Raw genomic sequence first — 21,476 nt, 5'->3', positions numbered from 1 at the left:
GTTCCTCTCAAGGGGTTATTCCCAATAAAGAATTTCAATATACTGTATGTATTCATAAAGTTTACAGTATATACATATAGAAATTCATACATACAGTATATGAGAACCAGAAGTAAGTAAGTACCCTGTGATCAAGAGAGGAGGATTACTGAGCTCAGTGGTTGAATGATCTCCCTGATAGGTTTACATTCTTTGCTTGGGGCGACACCTCTCACTGCCCAGTGAAGCGTTAAACCATTATTTTCTATCTAAAAAAGAGTACCATGACAGCATCTAACAGTATGTGGATTTATCTAGTTTAACAAACGAGAATAACAATATATTCAGACATATTGCCTGTTTTTATCAGCAATTGAAAATAGGAAATATTTCTGCATGACGGTTGGAAGTGCATTTCACAGTAGACTCAGCATCCCGTTCTCTGAATACCAACCAGTTTTGCTTCCTGGCTTTTCTTGAAAGAAATACTCAAAGAACATATAAGGCTCCCGCCTCACCGAGTGATGATGTTACCCATTCACTATTTGTGAAAGTACTGCCAGGTATAGCTAAGAGCAATTCCCAATTGTTGTGTTGAAAGGTTGTTTGATTAACGGTAGCGACGATATTGAATTTTCCCCTGGCCTTGAAAAATAATCTATGTGATTCAGGACTAAGTGGAACATGCTCATCATTCTGATAGATTTTGTGACATGCGAGATGACAATTTCCAATTGATTACACTGAAATGGCTCAAGCTTTGGGGATCCAATATATAACCGATCTATAATTGTTTGGCTTGGTTAGCTTCCCACAGCTGAACATAGAAGCTTTGACTTTCAGCTTGAGAGTGAGAAACAAGCCGCTGAACTGATAAAACAGCTACGGTATAGAAATCCAATTCAGTAGAATATGCAGTAGACTTGGTTATTAGATCTGTGTTCTCCAGTTAAAGGGGCAACCTGACATTCAAAGAACAACAAAGTGGTCTCCCTGCCACCTATTACTGTAAACAGTTACGGGATGGGACTGGAGAAATGAAACCACTCTCAAATGTATACAGAGAGCTATGGATGCAAGGATGATGATAAGATGATACCTTTAACCATGTTTTAGAGCTAAGCAGTGGAGAAAAACAAGGTTATATGTTGGGTTCTGATGGGTTAAGACAGTTGACCTAAGTTCATGAGTGATTTATAAGTTATATTCTTCAAGAATCAATGGCTTTATATCATTAACTTAAAAGTACAAACATATTCCTTGTGCCCCAATATCCCAAAATTGATCCCAGTCCCAATCCCAGATTTTCATGCATTTTTACTTTAAACACCTTCTCATAAATGAGATAACAGTTTGTCACTCAAACTTTAAATGAATCAGAGACACATTTACTCTCATATTGTTTGGAATCATCAATGTTGATGATGATGATGATGATGATGATGATGATGATGACGATGATGTCATATGATGATGTCATATGATGATGTCATATAGACTTTATAGATTGGGAAACAGTATGCTACAAAACCCTCCTACAGTATGTACTTTAACTATTGTTCTCTTCTGGTTGTTTTCTCCTGTTTCACTTGTATTTCCTCTCTTTTGTATCTCCCAGCTCCTATGATTGTCTCCTGGATGACCCTTTCAAACATGACTGGCCCCAGCTCCCCGAACTCCCTGGCATCAACTACTCCATGGATGAGCAATGTAGATTTGACTTTGGAGTGGGCTACAAAATCTGCACATCAGTGAGTGTAGCCATCATTTTCATAACTGACAGGCCAGATAAATGGATTTAGCCCTAGAAGGAAATTCAAATAGTTGAAATATGCTGAGAAGAGATTCCTAAAAAGATGCATTTTTACAAGGAGCTGATACTTCAAGTGCTTTTTAGCAGCAGTGAAATGAGTTGCTCTTAAACCGTTAATGTCCGAGCAAAAGTGGTATTTAGCTTTTTTGGAACTGGTGAGAAAGTCTCTCACTCTCAAGTGCAGATTTCAAGTGCAGAGCAATAAATCAACAACCTCAATTGTTTTAGAAAAAATAAATTGGGATAGTAAACATTGACAGACTCCAGCAGCAGAATTAGATGCAGATGCCGTGAATGTACTTCAAACAGACATCTGGGTAGCTAGCAGGGCCACACCTGCTATCTGGCTTCACAGTACGGATGAGCAGATGACGGAATGATTAACTTTCTGCCAGTGGAGTCGTAAACACCTACAAACAAAACGTGATTTCGCTCTCAAAGGCACCCACCTTGCCATGTGGGCCATCTGCCATGCCGGTGCCATGTTTGCAACTTTTATTATTTATCAATACAGGTCATTTTTGACATGAGTTGTGGTTTAAGATATATTTCCATATTTCAGTCCTTTGATAATTCTAAAAGCATGTTTGCCTTTAAACAAGCTTGGTAGTCGGTCCTCAGAGGAATAGGAACCGAATAATTATTTACAGCATTCAATTGTTCACTTGGATGTGTATGTGTCTGCATCTCCGGGACTGGAAAACAATTAGGTCCCTAGACTGTTGATTAGATATTCCTGTTTCCTTTTATGATGCAATCCATAAAGCATCTAACAAGAGAGAGGCTGGCCCAAGGGGAATGAGACCACCATCTGACAGACTAGACTAGCGTTCCTTCGACTTACACAGCAGATAGTCATCCGTGCCTCTGGTCAATATGCAGAAGCCTTCAGATCCTCTTTAGTCAAGGGACTGGTACGGAAGGGAGATTTCTCAAATACAGAACAGAACCTTGTTCAGTCACTGTGATACTGATTTCACACAGACCTCTGTACAGTACTGTATGTGCCAGACAGCTGATTCTGACAGCTGATTCAATTAATATAAACCAATCATTTAAACCTGATGAGTAGAAAGATTAAAGAAAATGTGCATCACCTGGGTGTCCCTCCATGAGGGTCCAGAAACACTGCCTTAAATCTGTGGCTTAAATAGAATAGAATCAGCAATGAGCCTACTAATTACCTCATGTGAGGCACAATTCACAAACAGCATTATCGTATGTTCAATGTTACCTTATATTAGAGACATGGGTTGGTATATGTTGGGGTCAAAGTAGAGATTCTCAGCTTTAATTCAATATGTTCTTTTTTCAGATTGGTTTCACCATTTAGAAATTACAACCCTTTTTATACATAGTTCCCCTATTTCAGGGCACCAAAATGATTGGCTTGACAGGTGTTTCTGTTTAGTCAGGTGTGCTTTTTAGCTTTAATTCTCATGGTATTTGTGCATTTGTACACTTTTTATGCATAGCCAATTTCAGGGTACCCAAATTAGTCTATTAGTCCTTATGTTTAGTATTTTGTCGACAATAAGTGCCTGAAGTCTGTGACCCATTGACCCCACCAGATGCTGGGTATCTTCCCTGGTGATGGTCTGCCAGGTCTGTAATGCAGCCATCTTCAGTTGTTGTTTGTTTTGAAGTCTTTTTTGCCTAAAAACATATCACTAGGAAATGAAATGCATGGTCAATTGGATATAATGTAATCATTGGTAAAATCATTAATGAAAAAGGTTGCATGACGGTTTGATACCTTTCCATTTGCAAACATATAATAGTTAACTATTATGATAATGGTGTTCACCTCATCTGAAATATCTATCTGAAGATATTTCATGTACTGTAATAACTAATATGTGAGTACTCAGAACTACAGAATAGTTTCTGTATACATTACCTGCTAACACCTGTCTATCATTCTCTGTAGAACTCTATTCTTTGAGGGTTCAGTTGTTTTCTGCAGGGATTATTTCAATATAGTTTACATTGCTCAGGCCTGTCAGTTGATGCACCTCACATGAATATGGCAAGCCTGCCATACGTTTCCCCCCACAACCCTTTATTGCAGTGTTTCTATTCTTCTCGGTGTGTGGTAGTAATAATAATAGTCAAGTGGTAAATTAATCATAATTAAAAAGTGACATTCTCGTCCCAGGTTTCGACTCTGAGCTTGGCTGTCATCCTGTTATCACCAAAGAAAACGTGTTGGTCTCTAATGATGACAGCTTCTGGATAATTGCTTTTCCAAAGACTTTAGGCACGTACCACAGAGGGGTATTCTGCTCAAGGGAGGAAAGGAATCACATTTACCTGTGATTATTTCAGCTCAGCCCAATGTAACATTTGAAAAATACTTTGACACCACCTGTGAAACTGTCCCTACATCTACATTTACTCCTTCAGAAGACATCGTAATAAGGCCTGACCGTCTAATCAAATGGAATGCAGCGGTGAGGGATGTTTTCAATAATTGAATTTTAATTTTAATTCCAATTTAATTTCACGATTTTAAAAAGTCTCCAAGGCCAAAGTAGAGCTGCATGAAATTAGATTACTTAAATCTTACATCTTATTAACAGCATTGTAACACCAACATTACTGTTATCGATATTCATTCATTTGGTCTATGTCTAAAACACCTTGTAGGCAAAGTCCAAACAAAATCATAACACGAAGACGTCTGAAAACCTAATCAGCATTACTTCTTGGAATTGTCAATTCATTACTTTTTAAAACAGTTTTGTCTTTGTTGTTAAGGTTCATCAACACGTCAGCATTTATTTATTTTAATTAGGGGAACATGAGTGAAAGCTGATAATAAAGACCTTTTTTAAAGACCAAGTTTTCCATCTAACCTTTGAGAGGATTGATTGACTCTAGAGGTGGGCTAGCCCCAGCATGGACTTACTACAACGGTAATGAACATGCCTGATGGTACAGTCAAATCCATATCACTCTACTGTCACAGCAGTATCCATACCTCCAATTCACATTCTCACACCTCCTTTGGAGGTCTTGGGAATTTTAGATTGGCAGAGCTGGCTTGGATTGAACAGGAGTTCAAGTGATGGGAGAATGTGCTTGCGATTTCATTGGTTGTTACATTCTAAGAACCCTCCCCTACATGTCCATAGAATGGTTGCTTGTTGTTGCTTGGTTTTACTGTATATTTTCCAACCGGTTAGCTATTTTGCAGAGAGTTGTTGCTTATGCTAACTTGCACCATTGAAGAAAATGAAGATAACCTGAATGTTGTGTTTTTTTAGCTCTACCCAAGCAAGGTATTTGATTGGTTTAATGTGTTGTGAGGTGTCACTCATTTCAAATGGGTTTCCACCCCTTTGTAACTACTTTCTACAAAGGATTTGCCAGGCTTTTCGACCTTTCGAAACCCTGGTCTCAACAAGGTTAACATTATTTTAATTGTTTCACCATTCAGAAACACTTTTTAGACATAGTCCACCTATTAGGCCAACAAAATTGTTGGGACTGATTTATCAAATGTCCAAATGATGCAGTCATATTTATGCTGAGAGGTGTGTCTTGGCAGTAAGGGAGTTGGCACTAGACTTGTAAATTGCTAGTGCTGCTGCTTGGGCTGGGGAACATCTCTACCAGCTTTTTGGAAATTATCCTCTTTCTGTCTTTCATCCTAGTTTCGCACATTCGACCCGTGCAAACAGCTATGGTGCAGTCACCCCGACAACCCTTACTTCTGCAAGACCAAAAAAGGCCCCCCCCTGGATGGGACTGAGTGTGCTCCTGGGAAGGTGAGTAACGTCCATCAGTCTCTGTGACCTTTTCCCGATGTTATCCCTTTGTTTTTTCCATAGGTTGCCCCCTGTGTCTTCAAGTATTGTTTGGCTTGTTTGGCTGACTGTTTGACTGACTTTCTCTCTCCCCCATGCCTCCCACACAGTGGTGCTACAAAGGTCACTGCATGTGGAAGAACGCCAATCAGGTGAAACAGGATGGTGCCTGGGGCTCCTGGAGCAAGTACGGCTCCTGCTCGCGCTCCTGTGGGACTGGGGTCCGCTTCCGAACGCGCCAGTGCAACAACCCCGCGTAAGCTCCAGCCGAGGGCCACACGTCTCTTTTTTCTGATCAGAGTTGTTTTATTGATTACAAAAACATGACGAGTATAACAACAGTGAACACGATGGGAAGTGGTAGCAACAGACATACCGTGCCCTGCGTAAGTAATGGGACAGTCAAGCATTTTTTTTTATTTTGGCTCTACAGTCAAAAGGTTTGGATTTCCAAAGGTTTGGATTTTACTATGAGGTTAAAGTAGAGATTCTCAGCTTTTATTTGTATTTCTGTACATTTCACCATTCAATATATATACATATATATATATATGGTGCATAATTCCTGTCCTTTTCTCCATAGGCCTTCCAACGGAGGTCAGGACTGTGCAGGGGTGAACTACGAGTATCAGCTCTGCAACATGGACGACTGCCCCAAGCACTTTGAGGACTTCAGGGCCCAGCAGTGCCAGCTCCGCAACTCACACTTTGAGTTCCAGAACACCAAGCACCACTGGCTGCCCTACGAGCATCCCGACTGTAAGTGTGTGATACTGTATTCCACCAAGGGTATTATCTCCCTTTGTTCTCCAGAGGGCCTAGGACCCCTCTGATCTCTGAGCAGTGCTGGTGGAGTGGGTTTATGCAGGGGGTCAGGGGGTTTCTACAATCACAGGCAGTGCAGATGAAATTATCTGATGTATTATTTTACATTTCCAAACAGACCACCCTAGAGTGCAATTGTCACTGCTGATTTGAATCCCCCCCTACACTCCACTTTAATTGTCAGAATGTGTAATTTCAGTTCCTTTCACTTATTTTTTTCTTCTTTCATTAGCTTTTGTTCTTTCTTTCCCATCTTGGTCCCTGTAGTGGGAGGAGAGGGAGGCCTGTAGTTGGAGGAGAAGGAGGCCTGTAGTGGGAGGAGAGGGAGGCCTGTAGTGGGAGGAGAGGGAGGCCTGTAGTTGGAGGAGAAGGAGGCCTGTAGTGGGAGGAGAGGGAGGCCTGTAGTGGGAGGAGAGGGAGGCCTGTAGTGGGTAGAGAGGGAGGCCTGTAGTGGGAGGAGAGGGAGGCCTGTAGTGGGAGGAGAGGGAGGCCTGTAGTGGGAGGAGAGGGAGGCCTGTAGTGGGTAGAGAGGGAGGCCTGTAGTGGGAGGAGAGGGAGGCCTGTAGTGGGAGGAGAGGGAGGCCTGTAGTGGGAGGAGAGGGAGGCCTGTAGTGGGAGGAGAAGGAGGCCTGTAGTGGGAGGAGAGGGAGGCCTGTAGTGGGAGGAGAGGGAGGCCTGTAGTGGGAGGAGAGGGAGGCCTGTAGTGGGAGGAGAGGGAGGCCTGTAGTGGGAGGAGAAGGAGGCCTGTAGTGGGAGGAGAGGGAGGCCTGTAGTGGGAGGAGAGGGAGGCCTGTAGTGGGTAGAGAGGGAGGCCTGTAGTGGGTAGAGAGGGAGGCCTGTAGTGGGTGGAGAGGGAGGCCTGTAGTGGGAGGAGAGGGAGGCCTGTAGTGGGAGGAGAGGGAGGCCTGTAGTGGGTAGAGAGGGAGGCCTGTAGTGGGTGGAGAAGGAGGCCTGTAGTGGGAGGAGAGGGAGGCCTGTAGTGGGAGGAGAGGGAGGCCTGTAGTGGGTAGAGAGGGAGGCCTGTAGTGGGTAGAGAGGGAGGCCTGTAGTGGGAGGAGAGGGAGGCCTGTAGTTGGAGGAGAGGGAGGCCTGTAGTGGGAGGAGAAGGAGGCCTGTAGTGGGAGGAGAGGGAGGCCTGTAGTGGGAGGAGAGGGAGGCCTGTAGTGGGAGGAGAGGGAGGCCTGTAGTGGGAGGAGAGGGAGGCCTGTAGTGGGAGGAGAGGGAGGCCTGTAGTGGGAGGAGAGGGAGGCCTGTAGTGGGAGGAGAGGGAGGCCTGTAGTGGGTAGAGAGGGAGGCCTGTAGTGGGAGGAGAGGGAGGCCTGTAGTGGGAGGAGAGGGAGGCCTGTAGTGGGTGGAGAAGGAGGCCTGTAGTGGGAGGAGAAGGAGGCCTGTAGTGGGTGGAGAGGGAGGCCTGTAGTGGGAGGAGAGGGAGGCCTGTAGTGGGAGGAGAGGGAGGCCTGTAGTGGGTGGAGAGGGAGGCCTGTAGTTGGAGGAGAAGGAGGCCTGTAGTGGGTGGAGAGGGAGGCCTGTAGTGGGAGGAGAGGGAGGCCTGTAGTGGGAGGAGAGGGAGGCCTGTAGTGGGAGGAGAGGGAGGCCTGTAGTGGGAGGAGAGGGAGGCCTGTAGTGGGAGGAGAAGGAGGCCTGTAGTGGGTAGAGAGGGAGGCCTGTAGTGGGAGGAGAAGGAGGCCTGTAGTGGGAGGAGAGGGAGGCCTGTAGTGGGTGGAGAGGGAGGCCTGTAGTGGGAGGAGAGGGAGGCCTGTAGTGGGAGGAGAAGGAGGCCTGTAGTGGGTAGAGAGGGAGGCCTGTAGTGGGAGGAGAAGGAGGCCTGTAGTGGGAGGAGAGGGAGGCCTGTAGTGGGTGGAGAGGGAGGCCTGTAGTGGGTAGAGAGGGAGGCCTGTAGTGGGAGGAGAGGGAGGCCTGTAGTGGGAGGAGAGGGAGGCCTGTAGTGGGTAGAGAGGGAGGCCTGTAGTGGGAGGAGAGGGAGGCCTGTAGTGGGAGGAGAGGGAGGCCTGTAGTGGGTAGAGAGGGAGGCCTGTAGTGGGAGGAGAGGGAGGCCTGTAGTGGGAGGAGAGGGAGGCCTGTAGTGGGAGGAGAGGGAGGCCTGTAGTGGGTAGAGAGGGAGGCCTGTAGTGGGAGGAGAGGGAGGCCTGTAGTGGGTAGAGAGGGAGGCCTGTAGTGGGAGGAGAGGGAGGCCTGTAGTGGGAGGAGGGGGAGGCCTGTAGTGGGAGGAGAGGGAGGCCTGTAGTGGGAGGAGAAGGAGGCCTGTAGTGGGAGGAGAGGGAGGCCTGTAGTGGGTGGAGAGGGAGGCCTGTAGTGGGAGGAGAGGGAGGCCTGTAGTGGGAGGAGAGGGAGGCCTGTAGTGGGAGGAGAGGGAGGCCTGTAGTGGGAGGAGAGGGAGGCCTGTAGTGGGAGGAGAAGGAGGCCTGTAGTGGGTAGAGAGGGAGGCCTGTAGTGGGAGGAGAAGGAGGCCTGTAGTGGGAGGAGAGGGAGGCCTGTAGTTGGAGGAGAGGGAGGCCTGTAGTGGGAGGAGAGGGAGGCCTGTAGTGGGAGTTGAGGGAGGCCTGTAGTGGGAGGAGAAGGAGGCCTGTAGTGGGAGGAGAGGGAGGCCTGTAGATGGAGGAGAGGGAGGCCTGTAGTGGGAGGAGAGGGAGGCCTGTAGTGGGTGGAGAGGGAGGCCTGTAGTGGGTGGAGAGGGAGGCCTGTAGTGGGTGGAGAGTAAAGTAAGTAAGTAAGTAAAGCTTTATTTATATAGCACCTTTCATACAAGAAATGCAGCTCAAAGTGCTTTACAACAGGAATAAGAACATAAAGTGAATATAAAAACATATACAAGCATAGAATAAATATAAAAGCAGGGGAAAACAGTAAAAAGAAAAGGTAAAGATATACATTTAAAAAAGGGAAACAATGTACAACATCTGCTCGTTAATCCAACTTTCCATATCCCTTTCATCTCCCTACCTTACAGAGTATTTCTGTACTTCTCACTGGCTTTCCACCAGCACCACAAACATCAGTTTTTGGAAAAGGTCCGTCTCAGTCTCTGTGTACGTTCTCAGTCTCTGTGTCCGTTCTCAGTCTCTGTATACGTTCTCAGACTCTGGAGAGGGAGGCCTGTAGTGTGAAGCCAGCTATCCAAGCTTGAAAAGTGCCGAATGGAGCACCACTGTGGACATGAAAACAGCTGTTTTCCCTCAATCTGTGTCCGTTCTTTACAACAAAGCTTTCATGTCTACTGTTGGCCCTCTTCATGGATCCCCTAATGCATAGGCCTTGTCATGTTGGTCGGTGTCCAGGCTCAAAACAAATCAATCACACAAAATAACAAGAATGTGTTTGAACCACATGCTATACAGCACCAGACCTGGGTTGAAATTGGTTTTCATTCCAATGCTTTAGGTGTGATTGATTTAGCTTGCCTGGTTGGGCAGCGTTTGCACCTTTTAGACTACCGGTATTCTACTGACTCTGTTGCGATTATGTGAAAGAAAACGAATGCTATTTTGGTCAAAGTCAGATAATTATGCAGTAATGATGTTATAATATATCATGCTCTTTTTCAGCAAATAAGAGGTGTCATCTGTACTGCCAGTCTAAGGAAACAGGAGATGTGGCCTACATGAAGCAGCTGGTGCATGATGGGACTCGGTGTTCATATAAAGATCCATACAGCATCTGTGTGCGTGGAGAATGCGTGGTAAGCCAGTATTGTAGACTGTATTCATTATATGAACTGTGAACATTCTATGAATCTGCAATCTTTTGACAGCTCAAGTTATATCAAGTAAAAGCATGAGGCAGTCCCAAAAGCTCAAGCATTTGCAGTCTGAAATGAGGGACAAAGTAATAACATTTCCAACAGAAATGTCTGTCATGTGTCAACATCTTAAATATCACTTTTCGTAGAACTCCAGCGTTTTAAACTTTAAAATGTTAAGTCTTTTTCAATTCAGTTGTAAATGGGGCATTAACTACTCTGTAAATCGTCTGGAGTTGCCTGGGGCTGAAAATCTGTCAGTTCTCACAGTCACTACTCAACAAACCTTCCTCCTCTTTATGTCTTTTCTCATCTCCAGAAAGTGGGCTGCGACAAAGAAATTGGCTCAAACAAAGTGGAGGATAAGTGCGGAGTTTGCGGCGGCGACAACTCTCACTGCCGCACAGTCAAAGGGAGCTTCACTCGCACACCCAAGAAACCTGGTAGGGAACCAATACTCAGCCTTGTGGACAACAGTGTTGTCAACCCATGTGCTGTTGGATCTCTGTCATTGACCTGGCAACAGTCCTCTCACTGTGTTACCCATGCATTTAATAGCACCTGTAGCTCTAACATGTATTTCACATGGTATTTCTGTAATTGCAACAAAGTTAGCCTCAACCTTTTTTGACAACATATCACACATACGGTTTATCTCTTCTAAATAAATCTTATGTCCAGCCGCCTGCCAGCTCAACTTATCAATATAACTGGGCAAGTAGTATCCTACTCTAAAAGCACAAAACCTCCTTTTGGAAATACCAATGCTACTAGTGTAGCGACTATCTTATGTCTTCTGTAGCAGTTGCACTCAAAAACTCTGATCTCTGAACTCTGATGTTCAGACCTCAAAGGTAGTCAACATGAACAAAAGACCCACCGCAGAGATTCTGTAGACCCAGCTATTGTCCTCAATTCCCAAATGAGTAAAGAAGATGGGCCCCAAATAAAATCTGGTAATTAAATGGTGCACATCCTTCACATTAAATAATGTACAATTTAAAATTGATATTAAAATTGACGTTATAATACAATATAATATACATAGCGGGGAGCCCATAACTTCTAAACCCCCCTTGAATGAACAATATTGAATTACGAATAAAATGCAAAATGAAAGAGAAGAACCATGAAAACCAAACAAGGAGGCAGCGTGAATGACTGCTCGAGTTGTAGTGGAACTTATAGGCTGTCCCATGAACATGTGACATGATCAGCACAGTGAGAACAGCTGTCCGTCCCTAGCAGTCAGCTGCGTCCTCCTTGCTGTGCCTTACTGAACCTGTGTGCTACGGGCATAGTGATGTGATACGGGTGATTAGGACATATACAGTTGCATATACATTAGGGCATATACAGTTTGTAACTTAGCATAAAAGCATATGACAGATTTTTGATTATGGACCGTCCGTAAAAGGGCTGCAACGATTAATCGATTAGTTTGAGTAAGTTGAATATGGGTGATTAGTATTTTTGCCCCTTTGTCTGTTACAATTTGAAAATGACTGAGACACCCAGCGGCAGTGCAGATCTGGATCTGGATCTCACAAACAAACTAAGGCATCCAGAGTATGGGAGTGCTTCTAAAAGAAGTCTAATAATATGACTACATGCACACTTGTCACTCACTGATCTGCTGTATCAAGGAAGCATAACATAAGTCTGTTTCAATTTTGGACCATAACATACTGCATCTCACGATGCTGAGTTGAGGATGCTAGCAATCCAAGAAGCTCTCAATGTGACATAAATCTAGATGAGTCATGGCAGAATATTGGCTTGAGAGAGCATGTTGTGATGTTTTTATGATAGATTGTTGGAAGGCCCTAGAATATATTAAATTTTCCCTAGGGAATATCAGGGCTACTGCAGCCCAAAGCTTCTCCTGACATTGCAGGACAAGACAATAAGGCAATAGGCATAATTCAAGATAAAAAAGTTACAATGATACAGGACATAGGTGACAAATAAGACAGGATACAATTAGCAGTACAACTAGATATAAAATAGATAGTTCAAGTAGTAAAGTGGTTGTGAGCTTAAGATTTAGGCAGGCCGTATGCATGGGGTGTGCTCTGGGATGATAGTCAATTGTCTACACTTGGCTTGTTCATGAGCCTGATCGCCTGGGGGAAGTAGCTGTTGGTTAGACTCTGAGTTTTGGCCCTGAGGCTCCAGAAGAGGTGTCACCTTTTGGACGGTATTGGTTCAAACAGACTGTGGTTGGGGTGTGGTCTTCGATCTTTGACGATCCTCTGGGATTGTTGACACACCGTTTGTTGTCCTGGATGGAGTTTTTTTCTAAATTATTTAATTAATTTAAGTAGAAATAATCAATAATCAAAGTAATAGTTATTAATCATAGTCCCTTTGAATAATAGTGGGTGAGGGGTTTGTAGTCATCCACACAATTGTCATTCTGCCTGAGAGCACCACATTTAAGACAGGCATAGAAACATAGTAGCATCCAATACTGCACAGACCTACTGACTGACTAACTATTTCCCCTTGCCTGTTGAGAGGGATGCTAGTGTTTATATCTCCCATTGTTGTTGTTGTTGTTGTTCACCATGTGTTTCTCCGTGCACCCCAGCTTATTAATATCTGTTTGACACAACAACACATGGAGTTCATTTCCCCTTTGTTGTTGATGACTGTTGCTATTTTCATATTTGCCATTTTGAAAATGAGATGCTGCACATGACAACATTGTGTGTGTGGTCGTAATTACTTTTGGGGAGAGCAGGGAGCGCCCTACTTGTATTTACCTGATTTGATTTGAGAGATCAAACGCATGACTGGATGACATTAACTAGTTGTGTGACCAAAGGACGCGACCAGTATTGAATTCTATGGTGCACTGTAGATGCTATTGGCAGGTCATATACAATGAAGTTAATGAAGTTTCATGCCCCTGAGAACAACCTTGGAATTGGATGTCTTAAAGATAAGAGACTAGGATTAGTTAGCATTTGAAGCATAGGGTTTTCATATATTGTTTCTTCATACTAGACAGGGAATTCTGGTAAATTAGAGGGTTGTTGATGGATGAAGACATACACACTGTGTTCTACAGTATAAATGGGCAATTCAGAGTAGCCAGTCCCTATTACAAGAGGCAAATCAAGCAATACAGCCTAAAAAAAAACGGAAAAAAACTTTTCATGTCAGTCATGAATGTTGCTGGATCTATCAACATACAAAATTAAGAGATCCCAAAGATCCAGCCTCTGGGAACCCTGAGGGAAGAATCCTTTAGAGGAACAGCTGGACTGAAAGAGTCATTTGGGCCAGCTGCCATCAATGGTAATGACAAATAGTGATCTCTGTAAAAAGAGTTCTTATATGGTAGTATCTTATATCGGAGTATATCAGAGTATCTTATATCTGTCAGAATAGTATACACAATGTTGTGAACAGAACTTCTGTATTTGTACTCACATTGTCTGAACAAATATACAGCAACAAAAAGGGTTCATTTGCAGGGTAGATTGCTTATTTCCCCCATAACAGTATATGTCATGAATTATATTCACCCAACAGTCATATTTTTTAGGAATAGTAATTTATTCCTAATAATATATATATTTTTATTATAAAAACCGGATAAAATTGTGTTCATTTGCAATGAGTTTCACGTTTATTTTTAAGTTGCATTGCACAAGGCTTCGTTCCTGACATTGCAACACAAGACTTGTTCTTAAGCCTGATCGCCTGGGGGAAGTAGCTGTTGGTTAGCGTCTGAGTTTTGGCCCTGAGGTTCTGGAATAGGCTTCGCCTTTTGAACAGCATCGATTCAAACAGACTCTGGTTGGGTGGCTGGGATCTTTGATGATCCTCCGGGCTTTGCTGATTTGTTGTATAATGTCCTGGATGGAGGGAAGCTCACATCCACTAATGCGCTTGGCTGTCCGCACCACCCTCTGTTGCGGTCTGCGGTTCAAGGCAGTGCAATTGCCATGCCAGGCAGTGATGCATGCCAAGGCACGCATGCCAAACTTCTTCAGCCGCCTGAGGTGAAAGAGGCACTGCTGTGCCTTTTACACCACCTGTTTGGTATCCATGTCCCAGGTGAGGTCATCAGAGATGTGGACGCTGAGGAACGTATAACTGTTGACCCTCTCTATGGCAGACCCATTGATGGTGATGGGGTCCTGTTCCCGACCTTTCTTCCTGAAGTCCACCACCAGCTCCTTGGTCTTGTCAGTGTTGAGAGAGAGGTTGTTCTCCTGGCTACAGGTTACAACAATACAATACACGATACAGTACCAAATACAGTTTGTTTCCTCTGAAAAGCAAAGACGAACATTACACTTGCTGCATAGCATGTTGGTGTCCTTTTGGGTAGTGTCTGCAGCATCCTGTCTTCGTGTTCACGGGGAGATGTGTGATTAGGTCCTGGTGTACCAGTGGGCGGTGTACACATGACCTCTTGGCTGGGGCCCCGTTTGGTGGACTCCCATCACCTGAGGAAGGTCTCTTCTGAGCAATCAATGGGCTCCTTCATGTCACCGTCTGTGTTACTGGGCTCCTAATGCCTGAAGATGGCCGCTCTGTCTTTGGTGTGTTGAGGGTTGTGTTCACCTGAATTGGATCACTGAGGATATCCAGACCAGAAAAAAATTGGTATTGGGACTGCTAAAATGATTTTTCATCCAGCAATACCTGTTACAGGGCATGGTGTGTTTGTTTGGTTGGGGCTTGATGTCCACATAATCATCGTCTAGGCAACAGTGTCGTCTGATTCAATCTCAAAATCACTCTCTCCATTTTGAATGGCAGCAATCACATCCTGCACACTGTATAGAAGACCTGTCTTTGCTGGTGGCATGCTGAAATGGAAAAAGTAAAACACAATATTAATAAATATGTAATACATATGAGTATTATATTATAGTAGATGATAACCTGAAGGAATAAATAGAGTGGTATTTAAATGGAAATTCATCCTAATCCTATGTACACATTCCACTACATAATCGCATAATGTATTCACACAATACTGTCTGACTAGGCTATGATGCTCTACTTATCATACTAAAAGGATGCATACAGCACTAGGGTTGCACCTGCCCTAACCCAATGTTAATTGTCCCTGAACAAGCATCCCCCAACACTTTCAAAAACATTCAGAACTTGTTTTTGCCTAATGCAGCTTGTTTTTGCCTAAAGCAGCTAATTGTGCAAACAAACAAAGCCCTATTTTTTTTAAACTGATAAGATACAGATACAGTTTAAAATGCTGCAACCATAAATAATGTATTAATTTATTAAATTCTGGTCTAAAATCAAACTTTTAACAGAGAAAGCACATTTAGAACTGATATAATAATCATCATCAAAGACATTATATTTCTATTAGTATTTTTTCCACGTGTGAACATGTGAGAAGTGTCCCCATGTGTAAGGTGCACATGCTATTCTGACTACCAACCTCACCCAGAGTTGTAGAATTGCAACACAGACATAACAAGCTCAAAATCAAATGTGATGAATGTATTCCAGAATAACTAAATATCTGTAACTAAGAATATGTTCTAGACGATGTAATAATCACATAATGAATAATCTTAATGCATTTTATTTACTTGAATCTTGACAAATCCAGTCCAATAAATAAAGAGATGAGTCTCGAGGAAAGTTTGCAGGTTGTTCATGGCCAGAGGACCGGATCTATAAACATATTTACCATCCAATAATGTTGCGAGGATAAACAATAGGACTCATTTACTATGTAAATGTCTTTAAAAAAAACAGATTTTTTTGGGGTTAGCTAAAAGTGAGCCTTACAGGGTTAGGCGGTTGTTGACGTTTACATAATGTAGTGGGGCAAGACATTTTGGGGGGCTTTTCCATCACAAACAGGAAGACTTTCTCTCAGCCTTTTCCATTTATTGCATTAGTTCTGCTTCACGGCTCATTAAGGAGGTGATTGGAGTGAGGGATTCATAGAGGGTGGTACAGGAGGAGGTTATTAGCGTCATATTAGGCCTCCAATAGCTCTCACATTCTCTCCATACTCACCAGTTCATTTACATTCATACAGATTCTGACAATCCTTTCTTGGATTGCTTTCCAAAAAAAAAGAGCACTTCAGTGTCACATTAATTACAGAGAGATTTTGAACAGATTTAATTACAAAATGTATCAAGTTCATTGATGTCTCTGATATCTTTTTCCAGTGAATTATTTCCTGGAGCAGTTATTTCTTGTGTGTGACTTGTGTGGATATTCTAAAGCAAGTGTTTTGGGAATCAGGCATTTCCCACCGCAAGGTGTCCCACTCAGCTTATTACCTTATTACCTATAGCCACAGCCACACACAGGGCAAAACAAAACGTATCCATGGCACAATAAGTTGCCTGAGGGAGATTAATAATGACACAGAGACACAGGGAAACACAGTAAGCAGGACTGTTGCTCCAATGACAATTGATTTGATGTTATTGCCCAGTGAAAAGCTTGCAAGCACACAGTGAGGTATCTTATACAGCATAATAATGTGAAGGGTGATTTCCTTTTTTGGCAAGTGTGTCTTAACGTTAACTCCCAAAATGAGTGAGTCAGAGCAAAATAACAAAGAGAGGTTTGACTGATGGCATGAACGTGTTCAACTAAGATAAACTATAAAAGCTTAGTGAAGCCATCATTAAAACATGTTTAAGGCCTGCATAGACATTCACAAATCATCTACTGTAAGCAGATGCCATTCTATATACAGGGTTATACTGTACTGAAGAAAGGAACTGTCATATGCCTGTTGAAATCATAGGACATTTGCTTTCATAAATTATTTGTGAAACATCCATGTAGGCCTTATAAAGTATTTATGAAGGCTTCATTTAGCCTTCATAAGATATGCTTTGTGTAGAAATGTAAACCCCCCCCATCAACTCAACATCAACACGACAAAACCTCTAATTGGTCAACTATTTCAACTATCCTTCCTTTTTTCAACCCAGGTTAAACAGTTAAGCAAGCGATGTCAACAGACCATAGGAAATCCCTTTGTTGGAAAACACAACCTGCAAGTATCCAGTGTTACCTGATCCTACCCCCTTCTCACTCCCTTTGTCATGCTTTCTGTTTCATTGACTTTCATTGATGAATTTTCTCTCTGACTGGGTCAAAATGATCAGAAACACCAATTTCAAAGTCTTTATGATCTTCATAAAGCCAGGCAGACACATCTGCGGACCATTGGAGGGCAATGTTGGATAGTAAGTGTCCTGTTGCTGTGAGGTGACTGGCACAAAAGTAAACACCAGTGTCTATTCTTCCCCAGCTCTTGTTTCATACATATTCCTATCTTACATATTTCAAGACAAATCACATCACACTCACTCTCTGAGGTCTCAAAGAATGAAATATGTACCGTAGGAGGAAATTGTTTCTGATCTTTTTGTATCACCCCTGCAAATACAGAATGTGTCATTATACTTAGATCTGCCAAGCGAACAAAGAACATATTGGTCATGTTCAAGCTTTTCATTGCTTGCAGAATAGCTGTTGTCTTTGTGATGTACAGCAGCTAGGAATTCACCTCTCTCCCCTCTTTGCTCTAACCTTAGCTGAACCCCGTGCCAACTGCATTAGTAAGCCCCACTCTAGCTCCCATGCCTCCATGGCAGGCATTTGTGTCTGGTTGTCATACTTAATAGCCGGTACCATGGTACCATGCTACACACACACAATCTGACTCAGAGGCAAGTGCCACACAGCTGCCAATTGGGCACAAAACACAATTTTAGGTCCATTAAAAAATTACGTGAGACAGAAATCATCGTAACTGTGGCGAATAGAGACACAGTTGTGTTTTCTGCCTTTTCTGCCACATATGTTCCCGCTTTGCAAAGACAATTATAGATAGACTAGATTATCTAGTTTAGTGAAAAAAAATGAGAGTCAATAAAAAGAAAGCATTGCAAAAATGACTAACTGATTCATTTTATTTCAAGGGAAGACCAGAGGAGCGTTCTCCTTGCCTAAAGGAGCTCGAAATGTCTTTCTGAATGAAACCGAGGATTCTAGAAATGTACTTGGTGAGTCTCGATGGGTTTGCAGAGGAGCGGACATCCTTGGTATAGAAAAGAAGGCGGCTTTGCAGCTTTTGTGTGAATATGTTGTGTACTGTACCTTATTGAAATCTGGCTCAAGGTTCTCTCATTCATTACTACTATTCAGTGCCTTTGTGTATCATCATGAATTGTAATCCATCAATATATGAATTGTATGAATGTAAAAGTGGATTGGCTGTCCTCCAAGAGGACTGGAACTATCCACTATCAAAAGAATACTTTACTTGTTATCACAAGTCGCAGAATTGTACAAAGTAAGACTGGGCTGGAACACAAGAGTCAGCTGTACTGCATTGACACTGTGATTGTTTGAAATGAATGAAGAACCTTTTTTCACCACGTTTCGATATGACTTCCCCCCCCGAGGCTTCTCAAGGCAGGGGTTAAGCAGCGGTAGTATTATAGATTTATTTTCCTGTATCCGCAGCTTCAGTAGAGCAAAGTCCAAGCCTCTGGAACATGGGGATGTCCACCTCTGCAAACAACTGAATGATTATATTGTTCCTGCTCACTAACCTGCATCTATTATCTTTCCCAACCCCAACTTCTGCTTCTGCTGCTGACACACATGTGCAAAGGTTACCTTAAGATGTTTCTCATCCCACCTGGGGCTAGACACGTGATCATCCAAGAACATGAGGCTTCACCTCAAATTCTTGGTAAGTGTGATGCCATCATCCGTTGAATATTTCAGGCACCGGCACTGATGCATTGACATGAACACTGAAATGATGTAAAAATGAGCATGTGTAATATAGTGGAGTCAAGTGAGTCCAGCATGTCACAGCAGTGAAGGCTGTTGGAGGGAGAAATTGGACACATAATATATTCTCTCAAATGGGTTTGATACCATTTCTCAATCTATTCAATGAGCCCGTCCACAGATTTCACCCTCCACCCACCTCCTCACACCACGTACACGTCCCGCAGCATTTTCTTCATCTTATTTTTCAGGAATTAAAGTAGGGGCATACTGTACTTAAGCGTAGAATTTATTTAAAGCCCTGTCATAACATAGTTAAATTGAGCCGGGATGATCAAAAGGCACCCAGCATGGCCGAGACAGCTCTGGTTTTCAACCCACCACAGTGATGCACATTTTTGTTGCAGCCCAGCACTGACATAATATTATATCAATACTTAATGGCATCATGGAAATGGTTTCAGTCTTAGCAAAGCGTCGTCTAAACCGCAATCCACCTGTTATGGGGGTAAATCTGACTGTGTTTCGCTACTTTCTGTGAAACAGTTATGCCTCAAAGGAAGATTTTGCAAGAGCTCTTAATATTGTAGGGAAGGACATGGTCGAGTAACTTGCCCAAAGCAAGCACCAAATTCACAACCTTCTGCTTGCAAACAGACACCACTACTGTAGCTACTGCAGGAGAGTCAACTCTCTTGGCAGAGATGCTAACAGGCCTTATAGACTCCCTGTTTACAGGCATCAAAACAACATTGACTATGGTTATCAAATGAGTCTGCCTTTAAGTGTAATTTAAATTTAAGTGTAATTTAAATGTAATCTATTTCAATTAGCTTTTCATAACATCATCTCTCTCTGCCGTAATTATATCTGTAAGATTGAATGGGACACACGCCGGTATTACAACTATAATGTCCTATAGCTGTTTCATTTTCCAAAAGTGATAATAAGGAATAATGTTCCCCTGAGCTAAGTGTAGTATTTATCTCCTTTGTACTTTGAATGGTGGTCTTGCATTATGCAGGGGAAGTGTATTCCCCCTCCGTAAAACAATTACTCGCTTTCATCCTAAAATGTTAATGGTGAAATAACTCCTCTTTCATCTGTTAGGATAAGGTTATCAGGGTATTTAGAGATAGAAATGATCATCGACTGGAGGAAATATCCATCATGGGGTTGTTGATCCCTATGAATTCTTTCTCAGCTTAAATTATTAGAACCACCTTCATTTTTACCAGCCAAAATCAAATGACAGCGATTCCATGTCCTCCAATAATATGATACTGCTTTTTATCAATTATCAACTTGAAATTCATTGTCATAGGTGGGAAAGTTATGCAATCTGAAATACATCATTACAGTGGATGGAGTTGCTGTTATTTTCAATAGTCTCACCCCCGACCCCACCTGTGTCTAATTACGATGTTATAGAGGAGACCCTCAAGCTTGACCCTCATGAATCTCAAGCTACTCCGCTGTTATTTAAGGACATTTTAGACTTGTACCGAAGCAGCACAGGGTTGATTAAATATATCACACCATCAAATACTCATTTCATTTCACCTGTTTGTCACTAATCGTTTATAAACTCATCTGTCAGATTATGATAAATAGAGTTTTCACACAGCTCAATGCATTCCAGCAGTGGCTGCACACTTCTCATTACATTGTTTTACATTACCATGGTAAGTGAGCAGATACAGTGGAAAAGGCACCTTAACAGGAACAAATACAAAAGAGACAAACATATGGTGCATGTATATTGCAGAAATACTTTTTTACTGAACAGCAGAACTTAGTATGGCCTTAGACATCACAGTTACACATGGCACCATGTGTTATTTAGCCATATCAGCCATATCAAGTTCTGCTGCTATGCTGTAGATTCTCTATACAGTGCATACAGTGGGGGAAATAAGTATTGAACACAATCTTTGTCCAGTAAATCTCAACATTGTTTTGAGTAAATGTATTTCCAATGAGCCTATTCAAGTGAAATTTGCACCAGACTTTGGTATTAACTCAAACAATCCAGACAGAAAATCTAAACATTAACGTCCATATGTAAATAAAGTTATGTGTAATAATGTGGAATGAAACAGGAAAAAAGTATTGAACATACTAACTGAAATTAATTCAATACTTAGTGGAGAAGCCTTTGTTTATAATGACAGCTTCAAGGCGCTTTCTGTATGAAGTAACTAATCGCCCACAGTATTCACAGATTGTCTTTAAATCTTGAAGATTGCAGGGGCCCCTCTTGTGAATCTGAATCTTCAGATGCTTCCACAAATGTTCAATTGATGAACAAGTCAGGTGATGAACAAGTCAGGTGATTGACTTGGTGCCATTCCAACAAGTTGATTTTCTTTCTCTGAAACCAATTGTGAGTTTCCTTTGCTGTATGCTTTGGATCGTTGTCCTGCTGGAAGGTCCACCCACGTCTCATCCTCAGCATCCTGGTGGATGGCAGCAGGTTCATCTCAAGAATCTCTGTACATGGCTCCAT

At 42.7% G+C, this 21,476-nt stretch overlaps 1 protein-coding gene across 1 annotated transcript in view; it reads left to right on the top strand.

Annotated features, from left to right (window-relative positions):
* Positions 1 to 21,476, top strand: part of adamts3 (ADAM metallopeptidase with thrombospondin type 1 motif, 3) — a gene marked incomplete at both ends in the record, with an annotated part of 107,656 nt that overhangs the window by 56,320 nt on the left and 29,860 nt on the right. The window contains 8 exons of the mRNA XM_080531521.1: positions 1,598 to 1,730; positions 5,452 to 5,565; positions 5,715 to 5,860; positions 6,188 to 6,363; positions 9,993 to 10,126; positions 10,506 to 10,629; positions 18,145 to 18,228; positions 18,843 to 18,923. Of these exons, the coding sequence (XP_080387647.1) occupies positions 1,598 to 1,730; positions 5,452 to 5,565; positions 5,715 to 5,860; positions 6,188 to 6,363; positions 9,993 to 10,126; positions 10,506 to 10,629; positions 18,145 to 18,228; positions 18,843 to 18,923 (992 nt within the window). The remainder of the gene's footprint in view (positions 1 to 1,597; positions 1,731 to 5,451; positions 5,566 to 5,714; positions 5,861 to 6,187; positions 6,364 to 9,992; positions 10,127 to 10,505; positions 10,630 to 18,144; positions 18,229 to 18,842; positions 18,924 to 21,476) is intronic.

The sequence above is a fragment of the Nansenia antarctica genome (genome assembly GCF_963989245.1).
Source record: "Nansenia antarctica genome assembly, chromosome: 5".
NCBI classification, from domain to species: domain Eukaryota; kingdom Metazoa; phylum Chordata; class Actinopteri; order Argentiniformes; family Microstomatidae; genus Nansenia; species Nansenia antarctica.
Note: the sequence above shows the minus strand (reverse complement) of the source record. Positions and strands in the feature narration are given on the sequence as shown.